This window comes from Microcaecilia unicolor, chromosome 10, assembly GCF_901765095.1.
Source record: "Microcaecilia unicolor chromosome 10, aMicUni1.1, whole genome shotgun sequence".
NCBI classification, from domain to species: Eukaryota; Metazoa; Chordata; class Amphibia; order Gymnophiona; family Siphonopidae; genus Microcaecilia; species Microcaecilia unicolor.
The window spans coordinates 38,334,727-38,350,156 of NC_044040.1; the positions used below are offsets into that span (position 1 = coordinate 38,334,727).

The 15,430-nt window shown below is 43.8% G+C and overlaps 1 protein-coding gene across 1 annotated transcript in view; it reads right to left on the reverse strand.

The window, feature by feature from the left end:
* The window catches only part of LRRK2 (leucine rich repeat kinase 2), a 255,631-nt gene that overhangs the window by 208,331 nt on the left and 31,870 nt on the right, over window positions 1-15,430 (reverse strand). Inside the window, exons 3-4 of the mRNA XM_030216665.1 lie at window positions 8,168-8,277; window positions 3,549-3,637 (exon numbers count right to left, since the gene is read on the reverse strand). Of these exons, the coding sequence (XP_030072525.1) occupies window positions 3,549-3,637; window positions 8,168-8,277 (199 nt within the window). The remainder of the gene's footprint in view (window positions 1-3,548; window positions 3,638-8,167; window positions 8,278-15,430) is intronic.

A 15,430-nucleotide genomic window follows, 5' to 3' on the forward strand; every position in this document is an offset into this window, starting at 1 on the left:
TGTGCTTAAATGCTAATAGGTGGGAAAATGTGGGGTACAAATGCAGCAAATAAATAAATATTACGATAAAAATCCTCCTTAATGACTTGATTCCATTCTATATCTAAACCAATACTGATCCCTTCTAATTTGATTATGTTAATCACATTATCACTATTGGTCATTATATCTTACCTGTTTTATTTTGTGTTATGTAAATAATTCTACTGACCTATCTACCTAATTTCTTACACAGTAATATGTTAAATTAGACCATACCTCTTACTCTGTTTATGATTATACCTTTTGCAACATAGTGTAAGCCACATTGAGCCTGCAAATAGGTGGGAAAATGTGGGGTACAAATGCAGCAAATAAATAATTTGTGGTGCCAATCATGCGCATAAGTGCTATTATTACATAACGTATGCGCCGAATTAGCTCCTATCTTTAGGCACCAATTTATAGAATTTCCCTTTAAGTCTTTACCTGAGGCAACTGAGTATGAACCAACTTGCCCAAGGTTACAAAAAGAATCAGTGGGATTAGAACTTTGGTTTCCCTGGTTCTTAGCCTATTAGGCCACCCTCCACCCCACACTGTGGATACCTTTCTCTCTTATCAAGGTTCATATTAGGACCTAATCATCTTTTGATTATAACCTGTGCTAAAATACAGACCATTCCAGGGAGTACACAAGCTTTCTCAGCACTGTAGTATTTTCTGGGCAGCTACATGGTGGGATATGGGAGGAAGAACTGTTTAATGTACATTGTGTTTTATTTGTTTTATTATGTATATTTTTATGGAAACCACCTAGGATTTAGGTGGTATATAATTATATTTGTAAATAAAAAAAATAACAAAATGAAATTATTTGAATAAAGCAGTTATTTTCCGGCACACGTAGTGGACGTGAGTAAAAAATGAAACCACCACCTGGGCCACGCGGTAGCCGAGCGGTAGTTCCAAACTGGGGCACGTAGGCACCCACACGGTTTATTCCTCTGATCTGAATGAGATGATACTTGAAAGTAATAAAAATGTTGTTCTTAATATTAATTTCCCTGCAAAGTCCATCTTGTCAAAGTATGAATAGAGGTTAACTTACCAAGACTAGACTGTTGGCAAAATATTCTAATTTCTTTCTGATATCTTTGATGCTTTTCTGGAAACCCTGAAATCATCTAATAATAAACTTTTTACTTTTACAGGGTCATATATGAACAGTTAGCACATGCTAATACTGTTAATGTGTATTATTTGCCACAGAGCCCATTGCATAAAATGCACCCTGCAACAAATACTACATTATTAAAGGTGTTAGTACATGCAATCTATTTGTAACCAGAATACTAAAGTACACTAACACTGGCTATTAATATACATAAATGCAATGTTTACCACACATATTAACAACACATTTTTATGATATGCAAAAGAAAGCAAATGATAAAATCTGTGCATACGTCACCTACAGAGTATTGTAAAAACTTAATACAACTGTATTCATGCTTTTGGGAAACAGTTTGCACGGACTAAGTTTTTGGGTGTGTTATGCTAACCTAATTTACCATCTCCTTGAACAAAAGTTAATTTTGTATCTCATTATCTGATTTGCACACCAGTGACAGCTAAACGCGCTGTGATTGGCTGAGAGAGACCTGGAGGGGCATAATCAAAAGGGACGTCCAAATAGTTTTGATTTGGGCGTCTTCGCACGTCCCGATCCCCGATTCTTCTCTCCGGCGGTTTTCGGGCACGTAAGAAAAACACGTCCAAGAGAAGGACACTCATCACAAAATCTGAAGAAAAAAAACGTCCAGTGTTCGTCAGGGACATCCTTTTTTTTTTTTTTTGAGGGAAGGACATCCAAGTGTTAGGCCCTTGAAAGGACATCCCTGACGAGCACTTTTCTTCCAATTTTTGCGATGGGCGTCCTCCTCTGCATGGGTCCCGCTCACAGCAGCCCCAACGAGAGGTGCAGACCTCTCGTTAGGTTTTCCACGGTGCATGCGGTCAGAAACGGTAGTGCATCACATTCACATTATAATAGTAATTAGCTCATTTGCATTCTGTTTTCGTTAGCTGCTACCGTGACAGGAAAATGGCTCGGAGAACCCTTTTGTGCATGTCCCGGTTTACTACTTGCACACTAAACTGGCTAGAACCAGTTTAAAAATCACGTTGCTGGCTTGTTAAGTTTAGTGCATGTGGCCCCTAGTCAAATCCAGGGTACAAAGGTGCTCTGATTGAGCAGCTGACCACTGGAGGGATTCAGGCATGACACCTTCTTAATCCCTCAGTGGTTGCTGTCCCCCTCCCTCTCCCCTGAATGTGAAACTGAAAGGGGATACCAGGCTCTATGACGGCTTCGGGTACTAGTACTATGGGCATTCTTAGTAAAGCAGCAAGCAAGTCTGAGGAATAGCCTAGTGGTTGGTGTAGTGGACTGTAAACCAAGAGACACACAGGTTCAAATCCCACCTTAGCACATTTTTTTTATTGTGAGCCCTCCAATGTAGACAAAAAGATATACAATATACTAAAATGTATTCTGAAGAGTGTACGCCATATGTAAAACTTAAAGAACTGTTTCAGTTGAAGGTTATCTAATGAGAGGAAAGAAGGCAGAGGCTGTGTTTACACTGGTAGATTAAATAATATAGTTTTTGTTTATTTATGGATCAAATTACATACACTGCTCAGTCTATGTTGAGGCACAAGTTCTCAGTTTTATTTCGAGCTTATTTACTTTGCTTACTTTTGTTTCATTTGTTTGTTTGGAGAAAGCCAACTTTTGCCTTCGCTGCATGAGTCTTCTGCGAGGCCTGACCCGTAACAGGCAGGAGTGAGTGGGCCTCATTCCTGCCTGTAGGATTGCCTAAACCACCAGGGATATTCCAGATAGGCCTGGGCCAGCCTACGGGGATTGAGGGGTGGCGGCTCGAACCGGAGCTATTATTATCTTAGGAATGGGAGATTTGGGACTGCAGCGATGACCCAGAAACCTTGATGATGCTGCCCAGAAGTTAACTAGGCACCAGCCAATATTCAGACCAGTACCTGGTTAACTGAGCAGCTAAAAATTAAGCCAGCTCTTTGCTGCCCTAACATTAGCTGCTTACCACAGCTGGTTGGCAGCTCCGCCCAGGCTCTGCCCAAACTCCACCCACAGACCACCCCTGCACTAACAGGACAGTACAGGGCAGTTTGTGTTGATATTCACTGACTCTGTCTGGTTAAGTATTGCTGAATGACAGTGGTTACAGAGCTACCAAGTTACCCATTCAAGGAGGGAGACTTTTTGGCCGGTCTTGAAAGTCATCTAACCTCAATCCTGGTGCATTATGGTACCTGCAGCACTGATTTCAATGGTCAGAATCAAGGACTACAAGTCCCACACTGCTTTGGGATGTAAGTTTAAAACCAGACCGACCAAAAAGTCTCCCTCCTGGAATGGGTAACTTGGCAGCTCTTCGGTTAGGTGCCACAAGCAAGCGATGTAACTGGGCAGAACAGCCACTTTGAATACCAGGTAAAAGTACACAAAATAAAAAAAAACATACCAGAAGTAAGGAGGACATTCAATGTCTTCAGTCCAACCACCAGTAAGTTTTCACTGGTGCTATGGATGCACAGCATTTTCAGAATTAGCCTACAGTGACATATAAGAAATACAAATTCAGCCACTATCAAGTTTTTATCAAAAAGCTGAACCATCAACTGTTCAAATGCAAGGAAATATAATTGTACTGTTTTCTACAACTTGTGTTTTTGCAAAAAGAAGAGTTGTGTGGAAAGCAAAGAACACTTTTTACTGCTTACAAGCAAAACATAGTAACATAATAGATGACGGCAGAAAAAGACCTGCCCGGTCCATCCAGTCTGCCCAACAAGATAAATTCATATGTGCTACTTTTTGTGTATAACTTACCTTGATTTGTATCTGCCATTGTCAGGGCACAGACCGTAGAAGTCTGCCCAGCACTAGCCCCGCCTCCCAACCACCAGCCCCGCCTCCCAATCTTGGCTAATGTGTGCAATACTACTGGGAATGGCTGTGGGTGCTTAATTTCTAAACAGGACATAGAAGCCTATCTTGTAAAATACAATTTTTAAAAAAGCACCCAAAAGTGGAGGAAACAGAAATAACATATAACACAAAATTCCTAACTGATAAGAATGAGGGACCTTCTGCTGATGCCAGAATATATATGACCCAGCTCATAATAACAGTCACAGGTCTTAGCATTAATTATTTAAAATATAAACACTTCTCCATGCTCAAAATCATTAAAATGCCCATCAAAAAGTGCTTTCTGCAATAACCCACCAATTTATAAACAGGTTCTCTCTCCTTTCATGAATAAAACACCGAGCAATGCATACAAGGCATTACAGTTTTTATAAAAAATAACATCCCAAACTTTTGTGAATAGTGTACTAAAATTAGAGATACAGAAATTAAGACTAGGCTAACACTGACAAAAAAAATTGTTACACCAACCCTTGCTAATGCTGAAACCAATTTAAAAAAAAATTCATCCAGAGAGGTTCACTGGATTTAAATTTAACTCTGAAAATTATGATCACAGGAAAAATATTAAAAAGTAGTTTCACATACAAATCAAGAAAGACATTATTGGTAATGATGCTCAAAGGAACAGAAAGGTTTGGTTTGAAATCCAAAAGCCCTCCTCACAACTGCTGCATCTTGAAGCCTGATCTCCAGGACAATAAATTTGCATTTATTAAATTTAAAGAACCTGAGCAGATTACAATTAACACATCTAGACGATACAAGTAAAACCACAAAAACACACAGGAAATAACACTGTTACCTCTGACAGTACCTATGCAAGCTACTTTGACCAGTAATAATATATTTAAGAAATTTACATTATTAAATGTATTATACTTTTTTTTTAGAAGGAAAGAAGTTCATTTTAAGAAAAAGGGAAATGATGTCTCCTTTCCACACATAATTGAACATTATAATTCCCAATCGCATATACATATCGATATCTAAAAACAAATGAAAAGGCAGGCCAAAAATAAAATTAAAACTGGGGGGGCGATGAGACAGTAACCTAGTGACCAATTCCAGAGAGGGATGTCCATATGGAAGCAGACTAAGGAGCTTATTTTTCGAAGCATATGGACATCTCAAAATGCCCAATGGACTTCTGTATGTATGAAATGCCCAGATCCCAATTTTGTAAAAGCAGAAAAAGGATGTCCGACACTGTAGTATGTCCAAATACCAAGTGGGTATGTTGTGGGCGGGACTAGGGTGGGTCCATAATCAAGACATCCAACAACCATAAACGAATGGGAAGAAACATCCAAGTCTAAAAAGAAGGACATCTCAAGTTAGACCTGTTCGTTCAGTCAAGTCCAGGGTACAAAGGTGCTCTGATTGAGTAGGTGGCCACTGGACAGCCCTTCTTAATCCCTCAGTGGTTGCTGTCCCCCTTCCTCTCCCCTGAATGTGAAACTGAAAAGGCAGGGCTGTGCCTAGGGTCTCTGGCGCCCCCCACCCCGCAGACTATCAGTTGGCGCCCCCCCCCCCATGAAAATGATCGCTCACCACTTGCCACACTGAAAGGAATTGTCAGCAATATTCTTAGAAACAAATTGCTATACTTTGCAAAATAAGATAGCAGATGTAAATTCTCAAAGTGGACATATTCCAAACGCTAAAATGAAAATAAAATGATTGTTTTCTTCCTTTGTTGTCTGGTGACTTTCTTTTTCCGATCATGCTGGCCCAGTATCTGACTCTGCTGCTATCTGTCCTCTTAACTCAGTTTCCAGGGCTTCCTTTCTTTACTTTCCTCCTTTCTTCTTTATTTCTTGCTCTTTATCCGTTTCCAGCAATTTCTCCTCTCTCTCTGGGTCCTGCCCTCCCATCCATGTCCCTCTCTGCCCTTCCCTCCTCCATCCATAGCCAGCAATCCTCCTCCCTCCCCTCCCCTCCATTTTCAGCAATTTGTCCTCTCCCTGGCCTGCCCTCCCATCCATGCCTCTCTGCCCTTCCCTTACCTCAGCTCCGCGCCCTGGGGCCTTTGAATCTTTTACCTCCGGTCGCAGCAGCGTCAGTGAAAGCGCTGTCTCCCTTCCCTTCGCGCTCGTTGGTTCCCTCAGTGTCCCGCCTTCTTCTGACATCAGAAGAAGGCGAGTCACTGAGGGAACCAACGAGCGCGAAGGGAAGGGAGACGTTGGCAGTCTCTCACTCTCAGCAAAAAACAAAATTAATGGAGGAGCGCCGCGGGAAAGGGCAGCAGCTGATCAGCAGCGCTCTCCTCTCTCCTCTCAGTCAGCACTGCACTCCAACGCGGCGGCATCGCTCACTGGCAACACCCCAACCCCAGGTCCTTCGGAGAATGTCGGACTGCATGCGAGGCTCCAGGTGCGGCATCACGCCGTGCATCGAAGAGCTGGGGCGGAGCTAAACAGACGAACGAGCGCTGTGCACGGGAAGGCAGCAGCCAGAGCCAGCAGCGCATGCGCATATAGGCGGCGTGGCGCCAACGCGAGAGAAGTTTGTTTATATTTTTTAATTTTTAGAACACTGACATCTGACGGCGCCCTTGAAGGTGAAGCGCCCCCCTGCCGTGCTTACCCCACTTACCGGGTTAGCACGGCCCTGTGAAAAGGGATACCAGGCTCTATGAGAGCTTCAGGTATTACGGGCATTCTTAGTAAAGCAGCAAGGAAGTCTGAGGAATAGCCTAGTGATTAGTGTAGTAAACTCACTAAAAAGGATAGGTTACTATAAACTTATTTATTGCAAACAACATAATATATTGCAATTCATTCCAACCCCTGTTTAAAACCCCCTTTTACATCAATGACCTCCAGATGTATTACGTATCTTTTCACTATACATATAAAAAATGCTGGTTGTGAATGTACAAGTAGGTAGGAAGTTTATGTATAGTGAAAAGATACGTAATACATCTGGAGGTCATTGATGTAAAAGGGGGTTTTAAACAGGGTTTGGAATGAATCGCAATATATTATGTTGCTTGCAATAAATACGTTTGTAATAACCTATTTTTTAGTGAATATATTGTATAATTGAAGAATATAAAGATATACAATTTAATAAAAAGTATTCTGAAGAGTAAAAGCCATATGTAAAACTTAAAAGAACTGTTTTAGTTGAAGGTTATCAATTGAGAGGAAAGAAGACAGAGGCTGTGTTCACATTAGTAGATTAAACAATATAGTTTTTGTCTATTTATGGATCAAATTACATACTTCTACTCAGTCTGTGTTGAGGCACAAGTTCTCAGTTTTATTTCGAGCTTCTTTACTTTGCCTACTTTTGTTTCATTTGTTTGGAGAAAGCCAACTTTTGCCTTCCCTGCATGAGTCTGCTGCGAGGCCAGACCCGTAACAGGCAGGAGTGAGTGGGCCTCATTCCTGTCTGTAGGATCACCTAAACCACCAGGGATATCGTGGGCCAGCCTACGGGGATCGAGGGGTGGAGGCTCAGACTGAGGCTATTATTATCTTGGGGGTGGGGGATTGGGACTGCAGCGATAACCCAGAAGCCTCGATGCCGATACGCAGAACAGAAAAAAAAAAAACTACTGTACCTTAATATATAAGCCATCTGCAAGCCTGAAGACTAAAAAGTGGTGTGCATTCACAACATATATTTTTCTATACCTGGAAAGCTCACAATTCCAAAATAAAAGTTAAAGTGAGATTTTAATCTAGATCCCTTGGTTTAAAATCCTCTGCATTAACCACTTTGCTGCCCCTCTGCTCTGCAGAGACGTCTGTGTGGCCATTCTTCTAAGAATGCTGCCAGACAGACCCCCCCTGTCCATGCTTTTTCACCATTCATATGCTGGAAAATCCAGTTTGTAAAATGGCTATTCATGCTGGACATCCTCATCACATGGACATCCATCTCATGTATTTTCAAACAGGAAATCTTGACGTAGATCCTGCTGGAAAATACATGCAAGGTGGATATCTATTTTGGACGTCTCTATTTTGACTCGGACCTCCTTTTGAAAATTCCCCTCCACGGGTAACAGGAGTAGGCAGAGCCCAGGGCCCATGGCTCAAGGCACCCTTAACCCATCCCTGCACATCATTCAATTGCATGATCTTCCTGGATGACCTTATGTTGATACACTGTAATATTCATAACTGATAAACTTACTGGTGAACACCGATAACTTCCCAGTCCTTTCCAAGATCCTGGTGAGCAGCTAGTTTATCCAATGTGAGTGGATAAACCTCTATTAGTTTACAGAGGAATGACCATCCTACCTGCAAAAATAATAAATATTGTTAACCATATGTTCACAAACAAGAATACAATACATATTTTAGGTCCACATATCAAGCATCTAGCAGCCATATTGGTTATAAAGGAGAAACTCTTTTGTAGATTGTGTGTGTGGGGGGGTTTTTTTTTCATTTGAACCAACATAAGAATTATTGCCAAGATGCTATCTGAAGTAGGGACCTCTGATCTCAAAAGGTCATATTACTACTACTACTACTACTGTAAATCACTTCTACAGCGCTACCAGTCGTACGCAGCACTTTACAATTGAACATGAAGAAGACAGTCCCTGCTCAAAAGAGCTTACAATCTAAAGACATAGTTGCCACTAGTGCAGACCCATGTGTGCATGCATTCAGTGTGCTCTCCCATATTAGTACACATTTTTTACACGCAACTTATCTGCATGCTATTTGGTTACAACACTGGGGAGCAAAATGTTTCCTTTAGGAAACCGTACAAAATCTGCTCTATCACCATTATAATGAACCCTAGGCTAAGTTACTGTTCTTGATCTTAAAAATGAGAGAATCATGTTTTGATTAAAATACACGTGGAAGAGAAATAACCACGGAGAAAACAAGATGGATCCTCCACCAGCTCAACACAGAAAGTTTAAGGCATGGGGACACTGCTAACTGAACACTGCAAGTAGATCTGTTGCTATAAAACTGAAACGCTTAGCTCCCAATTATTGTTTCCCAGCTCTCTCTTGGATGCACACCTAGCCAAACTAGTTTTTAGGATATCTGCAATGAATATGCATGAAGTCACACAAAGCTCTTGTTAATACAACAAAGTATCAATTTCAATAGACAAACCAACATCAATCAAAATTAAGATTACAAATCATGGAGATATTTTCAAATATGGGAGCACTGAAGAAAAGTCCATGAATACTTTTATTTGCAGGTTTTCCCTTTCAAAACTGCCCTGAGAAAAATTACCCATAGACACGTGCACCTGCTTTTTTCTGTAGGTGCTTTCTCTCTTGAAAGTAATGTGCAGAAATTTGAAGTGGAGGCATGGGCGTAGTTGGGGGGGGGGGGGGCGAGACGCAGGGCTGGCACAACGCTACAGGCAGCTCTCGGTCCCTCCTTCCCGCCCTCAACTCCCCAACAGCCCTCCTCTCCATTCCTTCCTGCCCCCCCCCCCTTAAACCTTTTATTTTCAGTCGCAGCAACAGCAATGAAGAAAACAGCACAGCGGGCTCGCCTCCAGCTTTTCCCTTCCCTCTCAGTGTCCTGCCTTCCTCTGATGATGTATTTCCTGTTTCCGTGAGGGCGGGACGCTGTGAGGGAAGGGCAAGGCTGGCGGTGAGCCCGCTGTGCTGTTTTCTTCACTGCAGTTGCTGCGACTGAAAATAAAAGGTTTAAACACAGAGGAGGGGGCAGGAAGGAACGGAGAAGAGGGCTGTTGAGGAGCTGAGGGTGGGCAGGTGGGGCTGGGTTGTAACTGACTGAAAAGGGGGAGCTGGGGAAGTCACTGTACATACATGGGAGGTCAAAGGAGAATCGCTGGACGTGGATGGGGGGAGGGCAGAGGAGAATCGCTGGACATGGATGGGAGGGGAGGGCAAGGAAGAGAGGCGAAATCACTGGACATGGAGGGGAGGGGCAGAGGAGAATCGCTGGACATGGAGGTGAAGGGCAGAGGAGTGAGGACAATTGCTGGACATGGAGGAGATGGCAGGGGAGAATGGAGAGTTGCTGGACATGGATGGATGGAGAGGAGGGAACTAGAACTCGGGGACTGAAAAGGGGGAGATGGGGAAGTCACTGGACATGGATGGGAGGGGAGGGTGGGGGTCAAAGGAGAATCGCTGGACATGGATGGGAGGGAAAGGTAGGGGGAGGCAGGGGGAGAGAAGAAAAATCGCTGGGCATGAAGAGGAGGAGAGGGCAGGGTAGAGGAGAATCACTGGACATGGATAGGAGGGGAAGGTAGGGGGAGGGAAAAAATCGCTGGACATGGAGAGGAGGAGAGGGCAGGGGAGAGAGTTGCTGGACATGGATGTAGGGGAGGGCAGGGGAGAGAGGAAATTTGCTGGATATGGATGGATGGATGGATGGATGGAGGAGAGGGCAGGGGAGAATGGAGAGTTGCTGGACATGGATGGATGGAGGGGAGGGAAGACAGAGGAAGTAGATGCACATGGATGGAGGGAGGGGAGTGAGGAGAAATGCTGGATATGGGTGGAGGGGAAACTGCTGAGTTTAAGGGCTGGATCGGAACACTTTGAGGGCAGATGCTGAAACTAGAGAAAGGATAGGGACAGGGCTACAGATGGTAGACAGGATGCATAAGGACACAGGAGGATGGTGGACATGGTGAGTGAAAAACATCAATTGGAAAGAAGACACTGCATAAAACAGAAGACACTGGGACCAAAGCGAATAGAAAAACTAAATAATCAGAAAACAAAGGTAGAAAAAAGTATTTTATTCAGAATTTAATAATTGGAATACGTCAGCTTTTGGAAATGTGCATCTGTGATATTTTGCATATAAGTTTCAAGTTTTCTAGTATTGCTGCATGCCAAGTCTGACTTCTTGAGGTAACTTTCAAGTTCAGTATTTTGCCTCCATATTTTTTTATTTCTAGTTCCTTGTGTCATATCTGTTCTGTCATGTGTTTTTCATGTGTGACCAAGATGCAGTATTCTGCTAGTGTGTAGTATTTGCAGTCCTTTATGTTTTGTTTTTTTTCACTAGGTAGTGTACTGGTGTTTTAGAGCCCGGTGTAATTACAGTGCTGCCTTTCCACGTATAAGGTTGTAGCTCGTCCTGTCCTTGGAATTAGTGCTGTTATGGTTTGGTAAGGTTATGAGTGTGTTTTTGCACAAGTTTCTGTATAGTGTTTTGCAGTGGAGAGATTGTGTGTTGACCTTACTGAGGTGGCACCAAAACATCAGAATGGGTTTTAGAGCCTAAATCATGACACACTACCTCTTGAAGGATCTACATATAGAGCATATGCATTTCTAAGGTCTACACTGGCATGGTATGGGAAAGGGGGTGGGGAAATACTACTGGAGAGGAAGAGGAAGTTCTGGATAAGGAGGAGAGAAGGAAGGAAGGGAGAAAGAGCTGGCTTTTTGGGGAATAACCATAATGTATATGTACATATTCATTATGGTTATTCACAAAAAAGCCAGCTCTTTCTCCATTCATTCCTTCCTTTTCTCCATATTAGCAGATTCATTTGTGTGTGTGTGTGTGTGTGTGTATATATATATATATATATATATATATACACATATACATATACACACACACATACATATATACAAATGAATATGCTAATATGCCCTGCCCCATCCTTTGCCCCCTCCCCCCCCAAATGAAACAGTCAAACTACGCCCATGAGTGGAGGAGTACTCTAGAGGCTACAACAGCAGACTAACAAACAGGATTTGAATCCTGTTTCTTCCACGAACACTCCTAGTGACCCTGGGTAAATCATTTCACCCTCCTCTACTTAGATGCAAATGCTCAAAACTCCGGCGCTGTTCTGAACAGCATCGGAGTTTTGCCACCAATCAGCAAGGCTGATCAGCTCCCTCACACTCAATGCTAGTGAAATACAAATTTAAGTGCATTCATAGAACTGACCTTGAGGTACAATTGCGGGCGGACTGTGCCTGGGAATGCACTCAAGAGCTGTGCATTAGGTACAGCTCTTGAGCGCATGCCCAGAAAGCATAGGAGACAAGTCAGGGGTGGGGAAGTCCTGCTGAACCACCAGGTTTAAGTTTTAATTTGGGGACGGATGGGGGCCTGGGGTCCACTGGACCATCAGGCCCTCACATCTTTGGTAGGGTGGGGGGCCTGGAAGCATGCACATGCATGCTGTACAGGGCCCTCCTATTCCTCCCCAATGCCCTGGCAAGGGTTTGCCATGGGAGCAGCACCCTTGTTTGGTGTGCTACCCGCTGAGCACTGGGAAGGAATATTAATGGCCCTGTTTAGTATGCATTTGAATGCTAATAGTGTTCAGAGCTGGCGGCCTTGTTATTTCACACGCTCACCAGCTCTGAATATTTTGCAGTAGCAAATGCAGGTGCTAGTCTGTTGCTAATGGCCTCTAGCACCCGCATTTGCTTTTGAGCATCTGCCTGTCAAGATGCAAACAAGAACTTATTTACTAATCATGTATGTGCTTTGACAAATATTTAAGGATGGGGGAAGGGCTGAATTATTCATTTTGTATAATAATGAGCTATTCTGCATGCATTTGCATGGGTTGCAGCTCACTATTATTTAACATGCTTGGTGGTAAAAAAAAAAATGCAAGTTATTGCCAGTTAATGCACATTAACTGGCAAAGACACACAACTTAGCAAACAAACCTCTCAGATCAAGTATGTCAAACATATGGCCCAAGGCCACTGCTGGACAGCTGAGCCACTTCATTTGGCCTACAGCAGATTTTCCATAGCATAGCAGCAGTGTAGAGGAAACTATTTTTTTTTCCTGTTCCTCTTTCCCACCCCATGCTGGTCCATTTCTTGTTAGCAAGGAAGAGGAGGAGAAAGAAAATGGTCATATTGGGCTTTGAACCACAAAGTACACCAAAGGCTGTGCAATTCAAAGTGAACTAGAGAGTTGCACGGGGACAGAAATCTTACCCATCCCCGCCCGTCCTCGCTGGAATCTTACCCGTCCCCACCCATCCCCACTGGAATCTTACCCATCCCCACCCATCCCCGCAAAAATTTAAACCATCCCAACCCGTCCCCACCCGTCCCCGCAAGAATTTAACCCATCCCCGCCCATCCCCGTAAGAATTTAATAGTACATAAAAGAAAGTTCCAGTCAGCTCCCTCAGTCTCTCTCTGGATTTGAGCCACAGCACTGTAGGCAAGGAAGGAACGGAAGTTGGAACTTGGAACACTCTGGTGCGCACATGTAAGATTTGTCTCTGATTCACTGGCAGTGTGTGCTGAAAGGTCGCCACATGCACGCGCCAGTAGGTCAGGTGACATCTGATTCTCGTGCCTGTGTCAGAGCTGAGGTCTGTGCACCAGCCTGGGAGCAAAGAGGATTAATAGTAACATAGTAAGTGACAGCAAATAGACCTGAACGGTCCATCCACTCTGCCCAATAGTAACACTCATGATCAATTCATCATTAAATCAACGAGTGTGATATTATATACTTGATTATTGTCTTTCTTTCATGTTTCTGGAACAAAGACCACAGAAGTCTATCTGGCCCCATCCTTATGTTCCAACTGCTGGAGTTGCCATCGAAGCCCATTCCAGCCTATTCATGTTCTCATTTGTGGGACACAGACCATAAAAGTCTGTCCAGCACTGTCCTCATGTTCCAGCCACTAAAGTTGCTGTCTAAGCCCTTTCCAGCCCATCCTACACCAGATTGCCATGTATGAGACACAGACCATACAAGTCTGCCAGGTATCAGCTCTAGTTCATCACAGCCAGAGTCGCCATCTAAGCGTCACTTGACACATCCACACACATGCAGCCATTTAAGGTTAGGTTTTTTATAACTTCCATTTTCTAATTAGAGATCCTCTGTGTTCATCCCATGCCTTTTTGAATTCCGTCATCATTTGTGACTCTACCACCTCCTTAATGGAAGACTTTCCACATTTATGCTGTTAAAGCAAGGAGGAAGAGGAGGAGGAGGAGGAGACAGCACTCAAAGAAATTGGCATTCGGTAGATGAGAGGCTGGTGCAGGTGGAGCTTACAATTCCACGGGAAGCCCACAGAACTGGTTCCATCCCCGCGGGAACCCCGCAGGAACTGACTCCGTCCCCGCGGGAACCCCGCAGAACAGCTTCCATCCCCGCGGGAACCCCGCAGGAACTGCCTCCGTCCCTGCGGGAATCCCGCGGGTTCCGCGGGATTCCCGCGGGGACGGAAGCAGTGCAGCTCTCTAAAGTGAACACACAAGGTTTGGAAAGCAGTGGAAGAGCACACAGCCCAACGAGCTACACTGCTGCTGTAGTCCTCTTCCTAACATATTGAGATGGGCTGGCATGGTGGGAAGAAAGAAAAGGAGAACGGCCACCATTTCAAACCACTACTTATGTGATACCTAGTCTTGATTCCACTATCAGGCTTGTCATACTACCACTTGAGGTTGCAGCAGCCATTTTCACTTTGAAACCAAAAGGAACAGGAGTCAATAGCTTTCACTCCAGCCCCAAGGACCACTAAACTACCAGTATGTAGACCCATGGGGACTTACTGAGGCTTTTTTTTTGGAGGGGGGGGGGGGGAAGAGGAGATTGCTACTTGTTGCTGGGGAAGAGGATGGCGTAATGAGCTTAAGGGCAAATGCCAGCTGATATTCAGTGCCAGTAACCATATAGCTTGATTGATTTACAAAAACTTGATATACCGCAATGGGCCAAAAATGGCTTATACGCAGCTTACAATAAAACAGTAGGCTGCATAGAGAGGGGCATAACCAGCAGAAGAAAGGAGGTGTTGATGCCCCTATACAAGTCGTTGGTGAGGCCCCACTTGGAGTATTGTGTTCAGTTTTGGAGGCCGTATTTTGCTAAAGATGTAAAAAGAGTGGAAGCGGTGCAAAGAAAAGCTACAAAATGGTATGGGATTTGTGTTGCAAACCGTACAAGGAGAGACTTGCTGACCTGAACATAGATACCTGACATAATACAGATGATCAAATATTTGAAAGGTATTGATCCACAAACAAACCTTTTCCGGAGACGGGAAGGCGGTAGAACTAGAGGACATGAACTGAGGTTGAAGGGGGGCAGACAGGAGTAATGTCAGGAAGTATTTTTTCACAGAGAGGGTGGTGGATATGTGGAATGCCCTCCCGCGGGAGGTGGTGGACATGACAACCGTAATGGAATTCAAACATGCGTGGGATAAACATAAAGGAGTCCTGTTTTGAAGGAATGGATCCACAGAATCTTAGTGGAGATTGGGTGGCGACGCCGGTAATTAGAAACAAAACGGGAGCTAAGCAGACTTCTACGGTCTGTGCCCTGATCGTGACTGAATAGATAGGGATGGGCTGGAGTGTAAATTTTAAGGGGCTTCAACGTTAGCTTCAGAACTTAGTACAAGAAGAGTGCTGGGCAGACTTCTACGTTCTGTGCCCTGAGAATGGCAAGGACAAATCAAACT